This window comes from Pongo pygmaeus, chromosome 6 (genome assembly GCF_028885625.2).
Source record: "Pongo pygmaeus isolate AG05252 chromosome 6, NHGRI_mPonPyg2-v2.0_pri, whole genome shotgun sequence".
In the NCBI taxonomy this organism is placed as follows: Eukaryota; Metazoa; Chordata; class Mammalia; order Primates; family Hominidae; genus Pongo; species Pongo pygmaeus.
In genome coordinates this window covers 120,196,787-120,221,464 of record NC_072379.2, presented here as the reverse complement: position 1 = coordinate 120,221,464, position 24,678 = coordinate 120,196,787, and the positions used below count along the sequence as shown (strand labels likewise).

The following is a 24,678-nucleotide window of genomic DNA, read 5'->3' as shown; positions in this document are numbered from 1 at the left end:
TTAATATTGAAAGAACAAGCTGAGGCTAAATTGATAAAAGATACTCCCTTTGGTTAGGAAAAATTGACTTATAACCTGCAAGCTCGTAATGTTCCATATAGTCAGCCCATATTTCCTTCACTTGATAGCCAAAGAGAAAAGGGGCTGAAAAACCTTTAAAGAGGAGAGAATTCTGTAGCGGGGAGACAGTGTGGCATAGTGCTTAAGAGTGCAGACTTGCCTGAAAATTCATCTCTGTTCCACTGTGAACTACTTGAGGACTTTGAGGAAGTCAATGTCCACCTGTAAAACAGGGATAATACCAGCATGTTTGTGGTGCCTATCAAAGTGCCTGGCACAAAGTACTCATTCAGTGCAACTGCTAGTATTGCTGTTATCAACCACATGTCTTACAGGCATTTTAGCCCAAGAGAAGATGCAACAAGTCAGCCTCTCTAGCTTTCCAATCCCATCATGCCCAGCCAGAAGGGAGCCATTAGATGACTTGAGCAGTAAGATCATGGGAGAGGATTCATTCATTTCTTCACCTGAGGTTCTCCTTGACCTCCAAACCTCTAACTTTCATATTCTGTCTACCTTTTCACTTTTTACACATTGACACCAACTCCCCTTCATAGGTAGAATTCAGGCTTTTATGTATCTCCAAGTAGCTAGCATTTTAAATGGTTAATTTATCTCCATGTATTTTGGTGTATCTTCAGGTAGCTAGCATTTTAAGTGGTTCTACTTGATTGCTGGTCTGGCCTTTAGGGGAAAGTATGTGACTTAAGCCAAAGAGGCTGGGAGCCCTTGCTGACCTCTTCCTGTGGCAGCAGCTGGTTGATGAGCCTCACTGGAGAGTGCAGACCTTGATCCCTGCTCCTAATAACCTCACCACCCCAATTCCTGCTGCGGGGCAGGGTGGCATACTGATCATGGTGGGGAAGATGCTGGGGCTCAGCTGGCCCTCTCTGACACAGAACAAACTCAACAGTGACGCCAGTGACTTCCCCACCAAATTGTAGCCTCCTGTATCACCAGTGGAATAAGATGGCCGATTTGGACATCTACCTGTTGAAAAGAATTGCTCTGTTTTCCATAAGTATATCCCTCAAAGCAGAGGAGACTAATGCCCACCCTTGGGAATCTTGTCTTTTAGTGAAAAGCCCAGTGTGAGCCTGTGAAGTTCTCTGATTGTAAAACTTCACATGAATTTTGCATTTGTTTTTATTATTTATAGGTGTTGGTATTAACATGGAAATCTCTTAAATTATTTTAAATTTCAACTCCAAAAACTACTTAGCTTGTGTATGCCCTGTGTTTTGGAAGGCTGATTACAGAAGTATTATGTGCTCTATTTGGCAAGAACAGAAAGGAATCCCAAGGAGTATGCATTGTGAGTCCAAGCTCTGAGAAGAGGAGAGATTTAAAAGCAAATGATGGTTGGGCTATAGTTAGAAATATTTTGGGTTAGTGGAGAAGGCAGTATTCCCTGAGAGTTGTGGTTTTCAGTGGGTAGAAGTGGGAGAGTCAATTGGTGAGGATTTCCTTAGGTCTAAGGAATGAGCAAGAACTGGGCCTTAAGTCCTATCTCCTTCTTACCTGGGGAGTGCAGCCTGCCCCAAATGGCTTCCTGTTCTCCCTTAGGGAAAGGACTTAAGATTTAAGGTAAGTGAGCTAATTCCTAGACCTCTATGGAAATCTGAAACTTTTGACCAAGAATGATATTGACAGCTAATTCTTGTGGAACTGTTAAGACCTTACAAAAGGGTGTTAAAATTATATTATGGAAATAGTCTGGATTAGGTTCCCTGTGGTTTTAAAGCACTGGGTGTGTTGGATATGGGCACAGTTACAGGAATTGTGGCAAGTGAAATTTTGAAATCATTCCTGTATTTTAAAGTATAGTTTCTCAAAAAATGATGAATTGGGCATTTGGGGAAAGCAAAACGACTTTAAGCCGGTGAAGGAAATAATTTCTCACACTGAGAATTGAAATTTATCTTTCAGTTTGCAAAGTTCCTGTACCCATTAAGTAGGGGACGGACATGTTAGAGAGGATTTATCCCATTCACTTCTTCAGGTTTCCCATTTTGCTGTTGTGCCCTGTGTTATTTCTTGCCTTGCATAGAGCCTTGTTTGCCAGGGAATTTGAGATAAAACAATGACAGTGGATAGGACTAAGAGAAAGTAAGGATTATGTACTGGCAATACATAGGTAGTTATTGATTTCCATTTTGTGTATCTACACCTTTCGTTGGTTTCCAGAGAATCTGAGGTGTAGTTAAATATACTGGTGTATTTGGTGATATTTCTCTCACCAAAGAGTAACTAGGGGCAACAAGGATCTGCCCTTTGTTCTTGGCTAAACTGGGTCAAGTAAATGTGGGCCGTGATCATGGGTGTCAGGTGGTTACTAAAATGTAGAAGGAAAGGCTTCTTGGCCTCTGGAGTAGAGCTACCCTGATGGTTCTGAATGGCCATCTGATAGGGACAAAGGCAGCCCTCAGACACCGCCCTTTCTGCCTTTCCAATTCACATGAATCAGATGCTTTTACTTACTCTGCAAATTATAAAGTCACACATGAAACTTTAGTTTGTGTTGACTTGATTCTCCTTTATTACTTTACAACCACATGGGAGAGGCTGCTTTTGCTAGTATGATTTTGTTTCAAAAGGTTTTAATCTGGTGCAAACCACCTCTAGTGGTTTTCCTTTGGATATGAGTGTAAACCATTACAAATAGTAAATTTTAATCCATCTGTTAAAAATAACACCTTATGTAACATTTGGCTGTAAGCACAACAATAAAAAGGATGTAAGTATTTATTTTATGTCACACTAAATTAGTTTGATCTTTACCCCTAGTTATTTTCTTTTGGAATGGTTGTTAGATTCTTGCACAATCCAACTGTAAGCCACATTGCAATCTAAAATAGAAGTCAGCGTAAGTCACTTTGGGCTCAGTAATCAAGAGACAGTGTATTTTAATTTTATGTCATAGTAAATTCTAAGATCTCAGCTCTCCCATCACTTCGCTCCCTGCTTTTCAACCAAGTTTATATAACCAAACCATGAAGAACATCCTGTAACTTTCATTACATTCACAAATCCCCTAAACTCTTTAAATGGCATATGTTTGTAAACACAGTCTGACAATTCTGATACTGTGAGAAGCACAATAACAATGTGGTAGTTAAGGGCACAGACATTGAAGCCAGTTCATTCTGTGTGACCTTGGGCTGGGAACTTACTGTGTGTCTCAGTTTCCTCAGCTGTAAAATGAAAACCACAATAATGTACCTACTTTACGAGGTTGTTGTGAAGATTGAATTTTTATACGTATCTCTCTATATATTTTTTACTTAGACTAATACGGGTATATACTAAGTGCTATGGAGGTATTTGCTAATATTATTTATTCTTTCAAAGTAAATTAGTCCTTTCCTTGTGTATCACTGTGTCCCTTGTCATGGTGTGCCACATGTCATCATCATTTTGTCCCCAAGAAATGTCATGATTTATCACATCTGGTCTATAGTAAAATTTAAATTAATTTTAAAAAGGAGACATCTTAGCCAACTTTCTTTAAGAAGGGCTTGTCTTGAGGAGTATTTGAGGTTTCTGGAGATAGGATTCAAATTTTTCTTCCCTCAAATCACCTAAGGTAATCAGTGTTCCAGATCACTACCTGCCTCTAAATAGTGAGTTGAATTTCTCAATCTTCGATGACCTTTGGGAGGTGATGCAAAAAGGATGAGCAACTCACCAAATTGCCTAGGAATAAATATTTTGATGAGAAGCTTTTCTGTTTCCACCTTTTAAACTAAGTACAAACAAATATCATATTAGTACTAACAGTCCTGGAGAAAATTAAAGTGTGTTTTAAAATACTTACTGTGCATATCACATGGTTTTAAAGCTGCCAAAACATATGGTCACAGCATCTAATGTGTAAAATTAAAATTTTATTGTTATTTTTAATATAATTATCATAGTCTCTTAAAATACAAAATGACTATCATCCAAATTGTGAATAAAGAAATAATGCAGTTGTTTATATTAAAAAGAATTAACGTGTTGTTAATGTTGTGTAAAGTACCATTATCAGGAAAATGCCTTAATTATTCAACTTCCTAATCCAGATGTTACAGATAATATCATTTAACATGTTTTTCTTGACTTCGTTTCAGGATGAATCATTGCCTCTTACCATTGCCTTTATTAGGCAGTTCCAAATTTACAAAGAAGTTGAACTCCTAAATTGAAAAATAATCCACTGGAGCACCTCCCTTCGCCCTTTAACATTATGCAAAGTATTTAAACAAATCAAAGCACTTCGAACCCACATACATAATCCACAGTGCTTAGGGCTTGCTTTGTCTGTTGTGAGCTCCATGTGATACCAAAAGCTGTCTCCTAAACAACTCACTAGAACTAAGGCATATAATGTCTTTGCTGGCCAGCACCCAGGTACTCCTTACTGGTAACATAACACCCTGGTTTTCCTTTAGGGAAACCACCCCCCTGTCTATTCTCACGCTGTGTAATTTTAGTTCTGGGGAATCCCACTTCCCCTTCCAGGGTCATGATGGCCTTAAGATGGATCAATGTACCTATGGCTCACCTAAAACTCCCAATGGTCATGGTGATTTTTTCAGAGAGAGGCACATTTAACCAATTAGAACCATTGAGACTCAGAAGACCTTTGCTGAACCCTCTGAGAAAGAAAAGCTTTTCTTTCCATCTGTGTGAGCAAACCAGGAGAGAACCTCTCTTTCTTGAGGATGGGACCCCTCTTTCCTTAGAATGAGTGGTAGGTAGGAGAATGTGAGGTCTGGAAGCATGGCAGCCATGTTACTAAGAAAAGTAGAGATCCCGGAGATGCCGGGGTTGGGAGACTTTGGAAGAGGTTGGGACACAGCACTGCATGGACCCTGAAGTAGAAGACTTGGCCAGTAGCCAGCCTAAAGAAATAGAGAGACCTGAGCCCAGGGAACATGGTGTGAGCTTATGGATCAAGCTTCCCTTGAACCAGTCACAAGTTTGGAGGTTTTAGTTACTGAGTCAACATATTTAATGTTTAAATCAGTCTGGGTTGAGTTTTCCGTTACTTGCAACATAAGGGGCCCTAACGAATGCAGGCAATGTGGTTTAGACTAGATAGGAGCCTCTAGGTCCCAGAATTGTGTTCCCAGGAGCACCATGGTGCTTCCTCTACCATGACTGGGAGTGGGATGGAAATGGACTAAGGGCAGGCTGTCAGCCAATAAGACAGATAGGTGATGGCCAGGCGCGGTAGCTCACGCCTGTAATCCCAACACTTTGGGAGGCCAAGGTGGGTGGATCACTTGAGGTCAAGAGTTTGAGACCAGCCTGGCCAACATGATGAAACTCCGTCTCTACCAAAAATACAAAAATTAGCTAGTCATGGTGGCATATTCCTGTAATCCCAGCTACTTGGGAGGCTGAAGTGGGAGAATCGTTTGAACCCAGAAGGCAGATGTTGCAGTGAGCCGAGATCAGGCCACTGCACTCCAGCCTGGGCAACAGAGTGAGACTGTCTAAAAAAAAAAAAAAAGGTGAGAAACTTAAGGATGGCTTCCATGGTGATACCAAAGGTGAGAAGAAAAGAAGAACCCAAAGACACAGGTTTGCAGTTAGGAGGAGTTTTTGCTTAGGCATCCCAGAGAGAGGTGCCTGAGTTAGCATCACTGTTTTAAAGGAATGGCTGAACAGTAATCAAATGTTTGTAAATTAGAGGCTGCCTGATTCTCACAGTCAGTTGATAAGGTAATTATGAAAGGTTTTCTAATTAATAGAAGAAATTGGTTGTTAATAGACACTACAGTCTTTCTGTTTTTTAAAAATGGGTGATTATGTTCAAAGAAGACAAAATAGATTTACTTTGAAAAAATAGGCAGGAGAAAGTGTCTATTTTCAGATTATTCTGTTCAAGGGATGCTAAAGACTGGAAAACCACTTTTAAATATGCACTATATTCATATATTTGCCATTTCTGTGAATCTCATTTAGTAAATAATAACTTTGTCAAACTTTACGATCACAGTTAAATGCTTAGTCTTGATTTTAATATTAGACCTGAGACATTTTCCATGGGTTTGCTCTTTTTCAAAAATTGTTTCTCTGCCTCAGTGAATAAAATTAAAGAGAAATAGAATGAAGACTGTGGGGCAGGGAAACATTTCTTTATCTTATTAATAAGAAAAATGAATATTCTCTTTGTCCATTCTAAATTTAAAAAAATCTATTTTTTCTATATAATACTGAAATATTTAACAATTCATAAAAAACATAAGCATTTACATTAAAATACATCCTTAAATAGAGCCCTGTAATTTTTACCAGGAACCTTGTAAAATATGATGAATATACATGCATGAATATTAAAACAAGAAAGACCACTTAACATTCAAATAGAAATGCAGCATTACATAAAATATAATAAATATCCAGGATATCAAATCCCCAAATTGATCACTATTCTGATTTAGATTCTTTTTTCCAGTTAAGACTTTTACTAATATAATTTATTATAATAACCTTATGAATTAAGCATAACTAATGTGAAAAGAGAATTCAATTAATCTTACTGCTGAAATAACACAATTTTTGATATTTTGCAACATATTTTAATCTATAACATATAAAACTGTCATTTTAGCAAGAAATACACATCCATATAACTAACTGCTAAGTTAAATTCTCTTTGATGTCCAAAAAAATAGCATTAATAGTATGAAAAAAAAAGAAGCTAATCTTATTTATGAGATAATTTTACTGCCTTAGCTCTTGGGCTTTGTCAATAAATGTTTTAATATAGATCATATAACTTAAGTACTGTATTTACAAAATAGAAACTTTTTAAACAAAATTCTTTACAAAACACTGTCTTTACACATTTAAAGGGTGCTTTTCTTTACAATGTATGAAATTATAGTTTTACCTCCACTTTTTACCTCTCTTTTTCCCGCATGTTTCAGGATCCTCCCCCCTAGTATCTCAGAGGTGGGTTTTTAACAGTTGAAACTGGTCTGTGATAAAAGTATGAATCTAAAGATCAAAGATTGCTATATACCTTATAGAGGTTTTTCCAGATTCTCCCAGTGAAAAGGCACTTAAAATCTAAATCATTCATTATACTTTTTACATTATTGATTCTTTGTCACTAAACATCTGTAATGGTCAATTTTTTAGGACATTATATCACTTAAGAAGATTCTTTTTGATTACCTTTCTTTGGAAGTGCATGAAAGGGTAAGTCAGCACCCAATGCTTATGTTAACTTTTCAACATCTTCTATCTACGCACAAACAGTATGATTTCTTCGATTAAAATACTGAGAGAATAAATGAGATTCATGTTAATGTCTCCTTATTGCTATAAGAGGAGTCTTTTAAAAATGACTAATGTTCACCCACCATTATTGAGTCCTGTAACTAAGTTCCATATTCAAGGATCTTATCCTGAGTATGACAGGCCTCCTGGCATAAGGGATCTTTCCTGTTATTTCTTGCTCAGGAAACAGGTTATCTTCCTTGTATGTCAATATATATTCCCCAAATCACCAAAAGGTGAATATAAACCTTTTCAACATTAGAATCCCAAGAAATCCACATGATTGATGGGTTGATCAGATAAACGAAAATATGTCGATCAGGTAAGGGAAACTCTCAGAGAGGTCCAAGGTTCTAGGGATTCTACTACAAGAGTCAACTTTACTAGCGCTGCACAGGGAGGGGCACCTCTCTGGTTGCAATGCCATTGTATATTGCTGAGGCATCTTGCCCAAGGCTGGATGGAGTGGTTACTTGCAAGTGTGGACATCAGTCATGCTTTCACACCTCCTGCAACGGACATAGCAGCACCAGATGAACTTACACTCACACCTCTCCACATGCCTGACCACGTGGGTGTTGTAACCTCGGCCACAGCAGAGGAGGTTGCAGCCATCTGCACCCTCTGATGTACGGTTGCACTCTCTGCCTTGTGTCCCTGGGATTCCCAGTTTCTTATCTTCTACACAGTAGTTGGGAGACTTATTAACATAGAGCAGATCATCCTTGTGGATTGGTATTTTCCTCTGATCTTTTTCTCTCCTGCGTATTTTCCTCTTTATTTTGTCTGATATCTGGATACTGTTTTCATATTTATCCTTCAACAAATGGCCAATCTTTTCAAAAGAAGACATGGTTTTCCAGCATGTTTTCACAGCACAGGAGCCGGAAACTCCGTGGCAGCGGCAGTCTACTGACATCAACTTGGCGACAGCCTGAAACCAACAGTAATTGTGTTCAACTATCAATCATAAAGTGTTTTACTCAACAACAGAAGCACAGTTAATCTAATCACTTAACTTTCTGGGTCTATTTCCTCTTGAATAAAAATGATGGTTTTGAACATAAATGATCTTTAAAATTGTGTAGGCTTCAAATGTTTTGTCCTTTGGTTTTTGTCCCAAATGTTTTGTCCTTTGGTTTTTGTCCCAAATGTTTTGTCCAAGTTTCTTGACCCTTCAGAGCAAACCTTTCCAAGCTGTACTTAAAGCAGTGGACCAGACTAATATTATTGGAGATTATCTGTGGTAACAAAAGGAAATTACTTCTATTTCTAATCCCTGGTCTAATTTTGAACGTGGTAGGATGCTCATGCATGCCTGTATGTTCCTGATACCGTTCAACACCTCGTTACTCAGAATACACAGCTCAGGGACCAGCAACACCGGCATCACTTGTGAGATATGCAGACTCTCAGGCCCCACTCCAGACCTACAGAACCAAAAGCTGCATTTTAACAAGATTGTCATTAAAATTTGAGAAGCACTGAGAGAGAAGTTACCCTCAGCTCTCATGGTGCATAGAAACATCACGAACTTTACAAATAACCAATGCTCAAACCTCTGAGATTCTGATTTCACTGGTCGGGCAGTGGGGTGGGGTGTCCAGGCCATGGTACTTTCACAAAGCCGCTGAGATTATTTTAATGAGCATCCAGGGATGAGACCTATTGATTCAACTGACAATTCTCAAGTTTGATCACTATAAAAGTCAGTCACATACAAAGGGAGGGTTGGAGGTGGTGAACTATGCTATCCCCTGGTTCCAGGCCACATGAGAAACTATGACAAATCTGGTTTAGCTGGTCAAAAGGAGAAGGGGCTACAGTATGGTGGCTCCCCCCAGCAAATTCTCCTTTTCTGGAAAATTAATTCAAAACACACGCCCTATCCTTGATGAATCAGTAGCACTATCCTAGCATGGAAAATACAAAGGGGATAATGTTTACATAATTTTTTCAATTCTAAGTGCTAAGTTCAGTTTAAACAGAAGTTAGATGAAACTACATATATTTGTAATAGTCCACTGCCTGACACAAAGGTCTAAATAAAAGCCCGTTTCTCTGAAAAAGAAGGTACAGTTAGAGTTGAGATAAACATTTCCAGTAAGGCTAAGGGTGCAAAAACAATATAGAGATTTCAAAAGTTTAGGGCTCTAATCTCTTACATACCAGGCTAGCCAGCATAGCTTCCTTCAATCCCCAGACGATGGCAGAACAGATTAATAAATCGTCAGGGCTAGCTGTGGCGTTGACGTTCTGTCAACATGCTGGGTAAAATGAAAGATGGATCCATCCATTCAATAACTTGGAAATTATGTGTGTAATCTCACCAAAGAAAGGAAAAACCTCACAGTTTAAATTCCACTTACAATTCTTATCAAAACAATAAAATGACAGGGGTCTACACTTTGCTATTTTGTACCAAACCTGACATTGACACGTTTGCAGAATGTTATGTTTTCAAACAAATTTTAAAAATGTCTGAACTATCTAATGAGACAATATTACACATAAATAATAACATTTGCAACCTTAAATAAGAGCATATGGTATTGATTTATGCAATTCTTGATATTTCTTAGTAGTGCATATGGCACATATGCTTTTTTTGAATTCACAAAACTAAGAAACTAATAGATGTATCTATTTCTTCTTAACCCAGGGCAAAAGGTGTCCTGCGATTATATGACAACAATTTATAAAGTATGTCACAGACGCTTATTTCTTTAAATTTATGGCATTTCATATTCACAAAACCCTCAATTCTTTAAAACATTTCCAGGCAAATAAATGTGATCTGCCTACTTTGTTCAAATTTTAAGCTCCCAAAGCTTATGAGAAAAAGCTCAATCAGTGCTGGGTAATAACAAAACATAACTGTCCAAAGAACACTAAAAACATAACAATGTATGTTTCCGTGTTTAAGCTGATCAGCCTTCTTTACAATCATCACTTAGTGATTTAAAGCTGTTTCTCCCCTGGATCATGACTGAGGAGCCGACTTTTTCTTTTATTAGCCACTTCAGACATCATGTAAGATGTTGCCAATTTGCACAGCATGAGGGACAAAGTAGACGCTCATCAAATACTTATTGAGTAATTGGTCCAGCTCACTTGAACACTTTTATCTCATCCTCTGTTGGTAAACTGAATCAAGAGGGAGTAATAAAAACCACCTTCTTAAACACATGTCACTGCTAAGAGGTTAATGGTATTGTTCTGAGCCGGCTGGGCTCTCTCTTTCAATTCCTCAGTTTTAGCCCCGTCCACAATAGTGTTACTCTACGAAAGTTATGCACTACAACACGATGAAGGATAAAAAGAGAGACTGATTTTCAAATTCAATTACATCACCTGCTGAATTTGTATTGAAATTACAGAAAGATTTCCCTCCTAGAAAATTAGCCCTTTTGAATACATACATGGAATTTATAATTTTTCAGTGATGACAATTTAAAGAGTTTTATTCTATTACCTTTGAATTATAAGTGTCCCTAACAATAAACATAATAAAAGAAATAATATCTTTATTATATATGATATATATTATTTTTGTATCCTCGAACATCTATAGAGGTATATACATATTCTTAGAATACCTATGGGTATATATATGCACATATATATGTATGTGTATATATATATATATACATATATATACTGTATTCTAGGACAGAAAGATAAATGAACTTCAAGGAAAAAAATATCAATAAGCTGACCTGGAATTCAAAAGATTATACCCCCATAATACTCCAAGGAAAGAACTTGGACAATCTGGAATTAGAATAAAGCAATGTAATCACCACTCAGGACTGATGAAATGCAAAATTCAAGGACAGATAAACACACACACACACACACACAAAGTTTAATTCTACAGAATTAGAATTCTGCTTCTCAGAGCACATTTTAATAAGTATTTTACCTGATTTAGTTTTAAAGGAAGATATTTCTTGCACATAATAGCTAGTTAATAAGCAGGTACTTATGATTTCAATTTTACAGAAAAATAAAGTCTGATTAAGTCATTTGTCTTACATAAGGAAAGCTGGTGATAAATAATATAAGGTATTTATATGCAGCAGGATAATTTTAGTAGAATAGGGAAAAATAAAAGTGGAAAATGCAAGTATATTTAAGGAAATTGCATGAACACTCCCCCAAAAAGTGTATTCTGGAGATTTTCCTCCAGGATTCTTAATTAATGTTAAATAGCCATTCTGAATTACAGCAATATCACCATAATTTTCTGCTAACAGGAACATAAGAGAATAGCAAAGGAATGAGTGCTGTGTGGTTATGAGAAAATTCCTTTCTCTACTCTAGTTGAGTTGTTAAGGTTTATAACGATATTAACAGAGGAATGTTTTGTTAACTATTGCAAACAGATGTGCACATTTTGGTGGAATATTTTTAAACTATGTCAGAGCAATCAGGAGGGTAGCATTTAATCTACTGGATTCCTTGTGTAAATTTTGGTTTGATAAATTTCTAATGAAGTGAAATAGGAAAGATGCATCATTAATACTTAATGTAAACATAGAAACCGCTTGAGAAGTGGTTTAAGAACCGATTGGTTCCACAATTTTGACTCAGAGGTAATGTGGCAGTTGGTGATTGTTTTTCAGTAAATTACTTTGTCCGAATTTTACAAAAATGGCCAGAAAATTGTTGTGGAACGTTTTGTGACTAATATTTCATTTTCTCAACTATCAGATGATCTAAGTTTTTATAAAAACTGCGACATGAGGTTGGATGGGTGTATGTAGGATTCCTGTTCCTCTGACCCATTTTGTCCCTTTCTGTCCAAAAATATATTCGAACCTACTGAAAAGCAAAACACTATGTGTTGTTCAACTACTTATAAATATTCTTGGAATAGGTCAATGAAAATTTGGGATTGAGCCCTTCCCACTTTGTTGAGTTACTCACCATAAAACAAATTACGGGGTAGGGAAACTTAAAAGTTTATGAGGTGGACATGGGAAGAATGGAAATATTTTAAGCACACCAAAAGAAATACCCATAAATATTCCAAGTCACATTATTCCCAGAAGTTCTGCCCCTGGAAGACATCACATCATTCTGTTAGCCAATCACCATTCGGCAACATTATTCTTGGAGTCATAACTTTAGGAATGGTGTCAGAAACCAAGTGGGAATCAGAGTATTTAAGGTTAGCGGTTAGAAAATCGTCTATCCTGCTCACAGTACTACTAAGCGCCAGTACCCACATTTCTCTGAACGCTTTCCTACATTTTGAGTTTGTGATTTTGAGGCTAAGAAAATCAACTCAATTGAATACAGACCTGGATTTTACTCAGAAGAATATGCCTATTAGATTAAAATCCTAATTGCCAATGTTGAAAAAATTGAGTTGATTGCTCGTCCATGTTAGATAATAACCAGGAAACCTCTTTTATGGTGTTGTTGGTTTTGTTTTTGTTTTTGTTTTTTGCCAGCAACAGAAAGAAAAATACAAAACTATGTTGAATTATAATACCTCAAGAGAAAATAAAAACAACAACAAAAACACCAGCATAGTACCTACCAAATAACCAGGAAAATGTTTTCTAATATTTTAAGATTTCATCTAAATGTGAAACAATATGAACCAAAAATGAACAATGTGGAAAAAATGATTCAGGAGAGAAAACTCAGAGATTTACACAAAATGTACATATATGCATAAATTGAATTGTTTTCAAGCTAGTTAGAATAATAGCAAGAACCTAGGTAATGTTAGAAAATTATTTTTTGCCAACAAAAATGGATTTAAATTAATGGTGAATAGGAAGTATGTTTTTAATAAAATCAGGATATAAATAATAGTTTAAGATTAGCATTGACAGTTACAGAGAGGAACATTACTACCTAATTCGAAAAACACACAATATAAAATAAAACCAAATAGCTGCCGAATGTTACTAATAAAAATATATTTTAGAATGCTTTAGGGTTTTTTGTAAGTCCCAAGATGATTTTATTTAAGAGAATCAATCATAACATGAGTTTTTGTGTTCTGAATTTCTAGTTTATTAAAAATCTCTACCAAATTTACTTAAAGAATGGCCAAAGAAGATTTAAGGTCTGTTGATAACAAACACTCATTTATTTGTTTTCTTGTTTTAAAAATATATTAATTTGAATAATCTTATCTCTAGGTTTAACTCCAGAGTTTTAAGAACATATGCTAATTACATTTAACTTTTTAAAATTAATATGCTAGAAATAATAAAAATTCCCTTATTGGATAATATTTAAATTGAAGCAACATCTCACTCATTTATTTTTTTAAATGTAAAACCTTAAGAGACATGTGCATAACTAGGGGGTTGGGCAAGAGTTATTCTAGTGAAATAAAATAACTTTTACAATTTTATAAACAAAAATACAAAAAGCTTACATAGCTATTTACTGACATTCCTACTTTCTATTTTGCTATTTTGAATTAAATATTTAAATTGAATTAAACTTAAAATTTGAATTTGAAGTGTTACAGTGATATATTTACTGACTTTTATGTCTTTGTATTTTAAATGGACTAAGTAAAGAAAACTGGGGGTAACTTGTAACTATTCTAAATGGGTTCCATTTATTCACTTTCCAAAAATGGAAAACAAATGCAACATATACTTTTAAGATTCCTGAGAGATAATGCAACTTTTTATTTATTTCAAAAGAATGTGGCAGATTGCAATGATTACTTTGGGACCTTTATAAGTTATTGAATATTTACAAGAATATATGATATGTGCTAATATTCCTGTCCTGAAAAAGTTTATTACAACATAGAAAATATATATTCATATAAAAGATTTAGACTTTCTTAGAAAAGTCACTATGAATTGCCAACTAAGTCAACTATGTTGTAGAACTCAAACTTTATTGTGTCAATATTCACTAACGTGAATATGTATAAGTCAAATTTAGCTACAAGAATGATGCATTTTAAGAAAACAGCATAAAAATGTAGAATTCATAAAAGACGTTAATTACGTAGCAATTCTTCAAATGCACCTCCTCTGTATCTTTAAGATACTGATATTTTAAAATATCTATAGATTTAATACACCTATAGCTTCTTTATGCTTAGGAGTATTTATGAATTTTAAAAATTAACCTACATTGCTTTATAATAAAATAACTATTTCCCTAAAAAAACTTTCCTTTACAAAAAATATTAGTTAAGGGTACGTATTCCCTAAGAATGTTTGCTAGAAAAAGGTAAGTACAAAACTGACAACATGTTTAGGAGCCATTGCCCACTAAAAAGTAGATTTAAAAAAATATAATAAAAATTCAAACTGGGGGAAATGAAATTTGACTCGGTCCTATTAGAAAGGCATATACTGTAGACCCTATTCTGGCTCCACGACTAAGGGGGTAGAACCAATGAACCCTACAGGCATTGTGCATCTATTATATTATATTAAAGTTTTAGATATACACAGTATACAACCACAAACACATCCTGTAACACGGTTTAACTCATATCAGTTAGAGAACCAAAATTGTGGTTAGTATATATTCATGAAAGAGTATATATATATTTGTATAATACACATTTGTAATATATGTGCAAATGTGTATATATATATATACACACACACACAAACACACACACACACGTATATTTATTCTAATCAAAGCCTCCTATTCATCCTCTTACCAGAGAAGGAATTTTTCAATTGCTTACCATGGATGCTTTAATGCATATATGTTTAGAAAGGATAATTTTCTATTGCTGTAGTCTTTTAAAAACATTATTAATTTTCAGGATCCCACTTGAGGGCTGCCAGTGTTTGATTTTTAAGTCATTTGGACAGCTTCATCCAGATGTGTAATCCTAGTTATTTGCCTAATGGCACTGGATTTTGATTATTCCATTTTTAAATACATACCTGCCTTCCAGCTTCATTGTTATGTAGGTTCATTGCTAATAGTACTTTGTTTTCTTTGCCCGTGGTGTTTCCAATGGGGAAATCTAGGAACTTTCTGCTGAACCACATGCCATACTGGACATCATCAGAGCAGCCCCCCCAGTGCCAGCCTTCACTTGCTGAGCCGCCGTTCTGCAAGGTGGTGTCACAGGAACACTCTGTCATGTTGCCTGCACTGCATGACCTGGTCACAGAATGCACCAGGCCTGCAGCCATCACAGCATAAATAAATGCTGTCTCTTTGGTGCCTAGAAAAAAATATAAATTGCTAAATTAGAGACCCAGGCAACTTCTGCTTCTGTTCAGAAGAAAGCCTCCTACTCATCATCTTACTGGACAAGTAATTTTTCAGTTGTTTACAATGGATGCGTTAACGAGTACATATTTAGAAAGGAAGATTTGCTCTTGTTCTAGTCTCTTAAAAAGCAACAGTAATTTTCAGTATTCCACTTGAAGAGATTGTCATATACTGTATGGTCATACATTGTCCCTTTACCTTAAAATCATCTCTTTATTTTTTAAATTTGAAATGTATGTTTGCACCCAGTTCAGTGCACAGTTGACAGTCATAGCTCAGTAATACATGCTGAATTAAAAATTCTTTTCATAGATACTGTAAACGGTAATACAACACCCAAAGAAAACTAGATAACTTTTCTTTTTAAATTTAAAATGTGCTCTCACAGAACACAAGCTGAACATTTTGGTGTGATTTTTGTTTGCATAAATAATACGTGTCAGAATGAAAATTAAAATTAAGGAAAGACCAAAGCAATTAGTAAACGGTACCGTATATTTTCACATTAAAGATTAGTCTCACATTAACATGAAACAGTTAAAATTTTTATATAGTATTAGCTAGTCTTCTTACAGTCTTAAAGGCAATGAAAGGTAAGATAATTAAAATGTCACTAGCAAAAACATAATTCTACTAAAAATATTGAATATTGAAAATTATGCATTTAGCACACCTGCAGTAGAGTTTGAGCTGAAATCTTTGAAAATTAAAGTCCATTAAAACATTAATAACGTGGACTAGAAGGGAATCAGCAGGCGACTTTTTTTTTTCTTTCCAGATGTTTAGTTTGGAGTAGAAACAGTTTCATGCCCGCTGTCCAATAAACCTTTTCAACAGCTGATGCATTTCAGCAACTGTGAAAAACACATCTATTTTCTTTTTCTTTCCGTCTCTCTCTCTCTTTTTTTTTTTTTTTTTTTTTTTTTTGTCTTTCTCTCTCTACGGGGACCAGGGCTCCTTCGGAAGGGCGTGCCGGCCAAAACGCCGCGGGGGAGGTGCGCGGCTCGGCTGGGGTGCGCGCAGGGACTGCGTGGAGAAGGGTCAAAGGCGAAGGGGGAACGGAAATGAACATGAAAAACGACAGCGCATCTTTCAGCGCCCCAGTCCTAACATTCTTTGGATCTGTTGATATTCCAGGAACAATCCTGGCTCCCTGTACCTTTATCCTTACCAAGTCACTACGCACGTGGAAGTGGAACTTTGTTTTCCTGCAGCTTCCCGCGCCGCGGGAGTGCGCCGAGGAGGGAAGAGACAGAAAAGCCAAAGAAACGAGGAGCGCACAAGTGGTTAGCCGCACGTTGGGTGGTCGCGGACAGTCGCTTTAAAAATCACCATTATTCTGTCAACTCGGTGCTCCTAGGAGCCAATAAAGGTGGGGCTTCGCTGCAATTAGCCACTTGTCCAGGGCTTGGTGCGCAGCGGAGTTGGTTAAATCAAAGCAGATGCGGCAGCCGCATTCCCCGCTGCCGACATCATGTTTCTCCAGCTGGTCACCCACGTAGGGGGGCGCTACGGGGTCCGAGGGGGTCGGCGGGGTAGGAGAATTAGAGTTTTTTTCCAACTCTGGCGGGGCACCGCAGGAAAGAGGAAGAGCTCCAGCCCCCAGCGCTCCGCTCTGGACCTGGGGAGTCACCTCCCTCCAGGCTCGCACCTGCTCCCCAGGTCTGGCTTCTGTAGCTCTCAATCCCCCTGCACTAAAGGGCCTCTTTTGGAACTTAGAGAGCTGGAGGACCACGCAGCACTATTTACTTTATTTGCAGGAACCGGTGGAGGAGTTGTCGCCTTCCGTCCCCCACCAACCCCTAAGGTCCCAGGACTCACCGCTGCTCAGCTCGTAGCCAAAGAGGGGGCTGGCGCCCATCGGGGCGGTGGTGGCGGCGGCGGTGATCATGCAGTTCCATCTCTCGTGTCTGAACTGGTTCCTGCACTCCTGAATGCCCAGCCGGGCGCCCTCCCGGATGCTCGGCAGCAGGTACGGTTTCCTCTTGCACAGCTCCTTCTGGCGGCTGTTCAGCGGCAAATTGGCGCAGCCCAGCTTCTCTGGAACCCCGAAGGAGGCAATGCCCAACCACCTGTAAGACACGGCCGCCCGTAGCGTAAGCCGCTCCCCATTTCCAGATGTTTTCCGAAAAATTAGGTCACTCGTCCGAGGGTCCCCGCCCTTCTCCCCCAGCTTCAGTTGAAAGTTGCCTAGGATTGGGCACCCCTTTTGCCACCTACCCGATGCGTCCCTGCCACCTCCATACTCACATCCAGTTTCCTTGGGCTCCGTAGGGGAACAGCACGAGCAGGGCTGCCCACAGCGCGCACAAGCGGGCCAGTCCCAGGAGCGCCGCCCTGTCCATGGCCCCCGCATGGAGTCCCCCAGCCCAGCCGCTCCTCTTTTGCACCCCCTCCCCAGAGGCCTTTCGGTCCGCAGGTCAGTTGTCCAGCACCAAGTTATCCCTCGCCCTCTTCGTCCTTGCATACAACATTAAAAGGCCAGCAGTGATAGGGACTCTCAGCAGCTTCTCCCTCGTTTGCAGGGAGCTGTAGGAGAGGTGGAGAGAGCAGCTTGGGGATCTCCTCCTGCACAGGGGTGGAGATGTGCAGGAGATGCGGGAGCGCCCCTCGCATTCCTAGGTGAGAAACTTCTGTTGATGTATCCGCGTCTCCATCGCCCCCGGCCTCTCCTCCCATCTCCTCCCCCTGGCCGCGCCTGGAGCCTGATTGGCTGAGCAGCGGCCCCGCATCTCATCATCTCGGGACCTCAGGCTCTTATTGGTGGAGAGCGGCTCCGCGGGGGGCGCTCCGGGCCCTGGCCTCAGGGACAGCGTGTCCAGACCTGGGTGTGTCATGACCTTTCCTGCTGTCACAGTCTCCTTAGAATGGGTGGTTGTGGGGTTGATTCAACCCGAAGACTGACAGGACGCTCTGTCTTAGGAACCTTGGGGGAAAGCGTGGGTTTGATGAGTCCCACCCATCACACCAACATCTGGGTTACCCTCTGGGTGTAGTGGCTGGAAAATGTCACTGACCTTTTTTTCTTCTCCTTCACCTCACAGGAGAATAATCTTTTTGAGTCAGAGTTGGTACCAAACAAATTAACCTTCCAGTCCCCTGCTTGAGGTCCCACTGTCAGGAGACTTTAGAGAGTGGGTGAAGTGCTGTCAGGCTTACAATCACTGTCATTTATGTATGCATTTATTTTGAGCAAAAGAGAAGATTCCAGTCTAGCATCTCGTCTGCCATATTTCAATCGTGCTCTGTGATTTCCTTTTCCCTGTTTGTCTTATTTCCTGCAGTCCCTGAGAACGCTGTAAGTCCCCTGCAGAAGATGGGGACGAAGATAGTGAGAGGTTTCTGGAGAGTTCTAGAGTACATGATAGATGTGCTCTGACCTTTTTCTCCAGTCCTACCTTACGATTCTCATGGTGGGAGGGTCCCCGCCCTTCTCCCCCAACCTCAGTTGAAAGTTCCCTAGGATCGGGCACCCCTTTGCCACCTACCCGTTGCGTCCCTGCAGGACAGGGCTACACATGGAAGACATATTTTTTAAAACGTACTTATTAAATACCTGCTGTGTGCCTAGTCCTGTGGGAATTTATAAAGACAAGCTCTCTTCCCACAACTGTGCAAATAAACCATACACAAGTATAAAAGAAAATACGTTTAGATGATCAGTAAGAGAGATTAAAGAATCTAGCAGGGTACTCCCTGGAGCCGAAGATAGTTCGGAAGCAGGAAGTGTTCCAGTTACTGGCAGATTTGGAAGGTTAGTTAATCAGTATTTTGTAGGATGGAAGGTCTCCAAGAGTTATCTGAAGGCAAGTGCAATGTGTTTAGCTGTGGTATTGGAAAAGCCTGCCTCACCTAATTAGACACAAGAAATATTTCTAAGAAGCATTATCTGTCCTTAGAGATCTTTTGAAGTGTTAATACATTCCCATGGTGGACATATCAGCTCAGTGGGTACCCAAAGCCAAAATTACTTAAATAAAGGATTTGGGGCCAGGTGCAGTGGCTCACACCTGTAATCCCAGCACTTTTGGAGGCCAAGGTGGGCGGATCACCGGAGGTCAGGAGTTCAAGACCAGCATGGCCAACATGGTGAAACCCTGTCCCTGCTAAAAATACAAAATTAGTTGGGTGTGGTGGTGCATGCCTGTAATCCCAGCTACTCGGGAGGCTAAGACAGGAGAATTGCTTGAACCCAGGATGTGGAGGTTGCAGGGAGCTGAGATAGTGCCACTGCACTCCAGCCTATGGCACACAGTGAGACTCCGACTCAAAAAAAAAAGGATTTGATAACATTAGCTGCTTATCTCCTATATCAATCAGCCTAGAGCAATAAAAGCTCACTGAAATTTTCTTCCTATCCCATTCACTTCCTTATACAACAACTGTTTATTGAGTGTACACTATGTACCAGGTTCTAAAGCCACATTTTAAAGAGTCAAGGAGTCAAGTTGATGATAGGATGTAGATACTGATCCAGAAATATTTTGGCTAATGGCTAGTGGCCTCTCTGAAAGTCAGAGCCTTCATCCAAGCTCACTTTATTCTGTGAGCTTCTCCAAGAGGGACCGTGGCGGATTCATTGCTGTATCCCTGCCATTGGGCCTACTACATGAGATCCTGTTTTTGAACAAAATTTATTGAGTGAATTAACAATGAGGAACATCCTGAGTGGATACGTAAGAGGCCTAAATGCTGGAATTACAGTATTTACTTCATTTCAAGGGGAATTGGAAGTGGGGAGGCAATCTCGGGGTTGGGGGTGCTGGACAATATCCATACCTTAGGCTGATTTTAGGGCCAACAGTGGTAGATGCTTTAAAGAGGTGTTTGATTTCTTAAAAAATCAAAAATATATATTGAGTCTCTGTTATGGGTAAGAAAGTGGGGATAGCACTTACTCAAATGATTGTGGAATTCACAGTCTACTTGGCAAGACAGACAAGGGAGCATGCAGCTATAATACATGCAATAAAATGTACGAAGTAGAGTGTGCTGTGAACACACAAAGGAAGATTACTTATTTCAGTCTTGGGGATCAGAGTGGGGAGGAGACACTTGAATGTTACCTTCATTATTATTTTGGGGATCTAGCACCATCTAGGCATCCAGATAAAGTCTTTGGGGTACACTCAGAGGCTATTCTGTCCTGAGAGTCAGAGACCACTGTGTCAAACATTTTCAAACACAAGACACAACTTTAGGGCCTGAGTGGTCTTGCACCTCTTTTGTATGGGCTAGAGCCTTAGGGGTCATTCTGTCCCTATCTCCAAAGCAAAGGAGACATATTTCTAGGAGCTGACTCAGCTGAAGAAGCAGACTTTTCATTCAGTGAACAGACATTTGAATAATAATTTTGTTCCAGGAATTGTGAACTTTCATGTTCTGAGAGCTGCCATACACCCCCAAATCCCTCTTACTGTCTTTATTTGCCTGTCTGTCTCTGTCTCATTCTCCATCTTTCTCTATACAAAATTCATACTCACTTTACAGATGAGGAAATGAATTTGGAGAGATTAAGAAACTTGCTCGAGGTTACTCAAAAACAATCAACATTTAGAGGCCCCTCTTTTTTTTTTTTTTTTTTTTTTGAGATGAGGTATCACCCTATTGCCCAGGCTGGAGTGTAGTGGCTCTATCATGGCCCATTGCAGCCTCAACTCCCAGGCACAAGCGATCCTCACCCTCAGCCTCCTGAGTAGCTGGGACTACAAGTGTGCACCATTATATTCAGCTGCATTTTTTATTTTGTGTAGAGACAGGGGTCTCACTATGTTGCCCAGACTGGTCTCAAATTCCTGGCTCAAATAATCCTCCTGCCTCAGCCTCCCAAAGTGCTGGGATTATAGGCATGATCCATGGCACCGGGCCAAGACCCTGTTTTTTTCACTACATCATACTTCTGCATACCTAATTCAAAACATATATATATATATGTGTGTGTGTGTGTGTGTGTGTGTGTATAGAGAGAGATATGTTAGGTGTTATATATATATATATATATATATACATATGTACATTTTTTTTTCCCTGATCAAATCCCCAAACCTTAAAACTCAGATTACCAGGTCTTTGGGTCAAAATTTTTTACTGGTGTCTATGGTTCCTTACATTACAGTTCACAGATCTCTCCATTGAAACATTGAAAAAGTTGTTTTGTTCTCCAAAAATAAACAAAACCCACCATAGGGAGGTCTTTTGAGAAGCCCCTGTGAAGAGGGTCTCCCTGAGGCAAGTGGTGAGCTGTATGGGTGCTTTTCCATCTTTCTGGCTTTGCCCTCTGTGGTTTTTGCAGGCTGAGAGGGGCAGTGGGAAGAGCACTGGGTTGGGTTGGGTAACCGGGGCTCCTGTCAGCAGGTGATGATCGTGGACTACTCATTTCAATTTTGAGTCTCAGTTTTTTCATTTGTAAAATTATCAAAATTTCTTTTTCAGATCTGAATCTCTTACTGGAGCTACCATAGGGCTGGAGGGAGGAGAGTGGTGTGTGTGTGTGTGTGTGTGTGTGTGTGTGTGTGTGCGCACATGGTGGAGAGGGGGAAACTGCATTTGCTGGGAGACTGCGGGAGGAGGAAACCTTAGCCATTGACCAGAACTTGTCTACCTGAAAGATGGTTCAGTCCCCTAGGTGGCATAAGCCAGGATTTTTTGGCCCCCATCTTGTATTAATATCTCCAGCTTCACTTTTGCTTCTGGATTTCAAGGAAAATGAATCCATTTTAATTGCAGAAGTCATTTAAAATGGTTGAATTTTAAAATATAATCTTGTCAGATCATATGAAATTTTATTTGGAGAATATAAGAAGTTACAGATATTTTATCCCGATATATGAAAGTGAGGAGCTCTTTCATAATCGAATTTATGTCTATTAATATAAAACATTCAACTCTACTCTCATTGGAGGGGATTATGCTATTTAGACTTGATGAATGAAGTAAAAGACAGATCAATTCCAAACATGTATACAACTGCACATTTTAAATTATTGATTTCTTTCTCAGCAAGCAGGAGCTTCATTTCCTTTTATTATATTTTGATTGAAGAGAGGACAAAATATTCACTGACCAGTAGAATGTGAGACCTGAGGTTTACTGTACTGTATAAACTTTTTAAGCTTCTAGTGTCCACATGTATAAAATGTTGTAAAGATCGTATCATTAATCATTTAATAAACACATAAATGAGAGCTAATATTATGTCATTTCATGATCTGAGCCCAACTGCCTAGATTTTGACTAGTGATGTTAAGAAAAATCACCATATGACTGCAAGTTTGCATGGTTACTCAAGCACCTGTAGTCTCTGGATTCCACATAAAGGGCATACACTTAAACTCTTTTTTCCTAGCCGGAGGTAAGGTGCTCTGAGCTGTGTTCTGGGAAAAGGAATTAGGGAGGGGAGAGCCAGATTTCAAGCATATTCATTTCACTCAAAGCAGCTCTCTCAAGATGCTGAATCTGTGACTGTTGTCATCTTCAATCCGCTGAGCCAACTGAACCAGGTAAGTAGCTAGACAGCAATAAATCCCATCTTCCGCCCAAGACAGTTGTAGATTGCTAGTTGTAGAATACAGGGGTGCCTCTTCCTTCTGATAGTTTTCTCTCAGTCCCTGGGAAACTCAGCAAAAAAAGTCTGCCTGCAGAGATATGCCTTGGACTCTGCCTCTGGCAGCCCATCAGAGGACGAGACTTCTAAGGGCCCTGTTGTAAGAATTTCTGCTGCAGATCACAGAGACTTATGTGCTGGAAACTGATACCAGAAGCACCCCAGCTGGTCTTAACTCCCATGATAGAACAGAAGACCAGAGGTGACTTTTTACATAACTGGGTCCCCATCCATTCTATTTTAAATTCCACCTGGATGCTACAAGTGTGGAACAGAGCACAGGCTTGTGACCACTGGCTCTCAGGAGGGGGTGGAGAATGGCATTCTGGATAGCCTGCTGTCCTTTAGTGGCCAGAAAAACCCGCAGGAATGACAGACTTGGAGGAACAGAGGAGACACCAGTGATAGTCCCAGGAGAAAGAGCAGGAGTTGGAAAGGGATGATGCTTTGCTTTTTAAATTTCCACAACCACAAAAGTTAAAAGTTTTTTGTTTACTCATCCTAGCAATTAAGGTTCAAGAAGGCTTGTAAAGTGTTAGTAGAAGGTGACTTATCTCTTACCAGCATTTCCTCAGCAATCCTTAAAAAACTTAAAATAAAAAAAAGGGTACCTCAAGATTTTTTTAAGTGTTATTTTGTAGGAATTATGCAATTTTTTTGGAATAAGGGAATAAAAGTAAAAACATTCCTTGACAAATAAGAGTGGTCTCTTCATTCAGAGGGTAAAAGTAAATAAAATGCACAAAACTGGAATATATTGGTAGTTTTGATTCTTTAAATACTTTTTCCCAGTAATTTTTTCCAAATAAAGCAACTTCATTAATGAATGATTTTAATGTTTTAATGTTATCAAGAAAATTAAGAATTTGGCATTTACATTGTTTAGAGTAATATTTATGGAGTAATCACTAGGCTGCCTATAATGGAAAAAACAAATTTGCCCTTCTTGGAGGATTTTCCTAAGATAGAATAATTAAAACTTCAAGGGGGCCAGGAGTGGTGGCTCATACCTGTAATCCCTCACTTTGGGAAGCTGAGGTGGGAGGATCACTTGAACCCAGCAGTTTGAGACCAGCCTGTGCAACATAGGGAGACCCCGTCTCAACAACTAATTTAAAAATTAGCTGGGTGCGTTGGTGTGCACCTCTGGTCTCAGCTACTTAGAAGGAAGAGGCAGGAAGATCGCCTGAGCCCTGGAGGTTGAGGCAGCAGAGAGTCGTGTTAGCACCATTGCATTCCAGCCTGGGTGATAGAGTGAGACCCAATTTCAAAAACAAACAAACAAACAACTTCAAGAGAAAAGCCATTTAGAATTGACTGCATCTATCCTATTCTATCCGTTGGTCTGCATAATTATAGTTAATGTCATGTCATAAATGTCTTTCAGTCAACAAATGCCTGTCAAGAGTAAACAATTGCTGACACTGCTTTTGTATCCAAGGTCATTTTTCAAATGTCTAACCATTGGTTACTGTCCTCATTATGAGTGAGAGCAA

General features: G+C 39.0%; 1 protein-coding gene and 1 long non-coding RNA gene across 4 annotated transcripts; one reads left to right on the top strand and one right to left on the bottom strand.

The window, feature by feature from the left end:
- Nucleotides 1-3,927: 3,927 nt before the first annotated feature.
- Nucleotides 3,928-18,262, bottom strand: WNT16 (Wnt family member 16). The gene is made up of 4 exons (XM_054496757.2): nucleotides 17,830-18,262; nucleotides 17,401-17,651; nucleotides 15,243-15,529; nucleotides 3,928-8,272 (listed from the first exon to the last, which is right to left on the bottom strand). Exons 1-4 carry the CDS (start codon nucleotides 17,922-17,924, stop codon nucleotides 7,808-7,810), a joined length of 1,098 nt encoding a protein of 365 aa, XP_054352732.1. The 5' UTR covers nucleotides 17,925-18,262; the 3' UTR covers nucleotides 3,928-7,807.
- On the top strand, nucleotides 16,603-23,726 carry LOC134739888 (uncharacterized). Of its 3 annotated transcripts, XR_010126978.1 has the most exons (4): nucleotides 16,629-16,951; nucleotides 17,340-17,551; nucleotides 17,854-17,998; nucleotides 18,105-23,726. It is a non-coding gene; the product is annotated as an uncharacterized LOC134739888 (long non-coding RNA). The 3 variants fall into 3 exon arrangements; XR_010126979.1 differs by lacking the exon at nucleotides 18,105-23,726 and having other exon boundaries at nucleotides 16,603-16,951; nucleotides 17,340-18,064; XR_010126980.1 differs by lacking the exons at nucleotides 16,629-16,951; nucleotides 18,105-23,726 and adding an exon at nucleotides 17,015-17,241 and having other exon boundaries at nucleotides 17,340-18,064.
- Nucleotides 23,727-24,678: the final 952 nt, after the last annotated feature.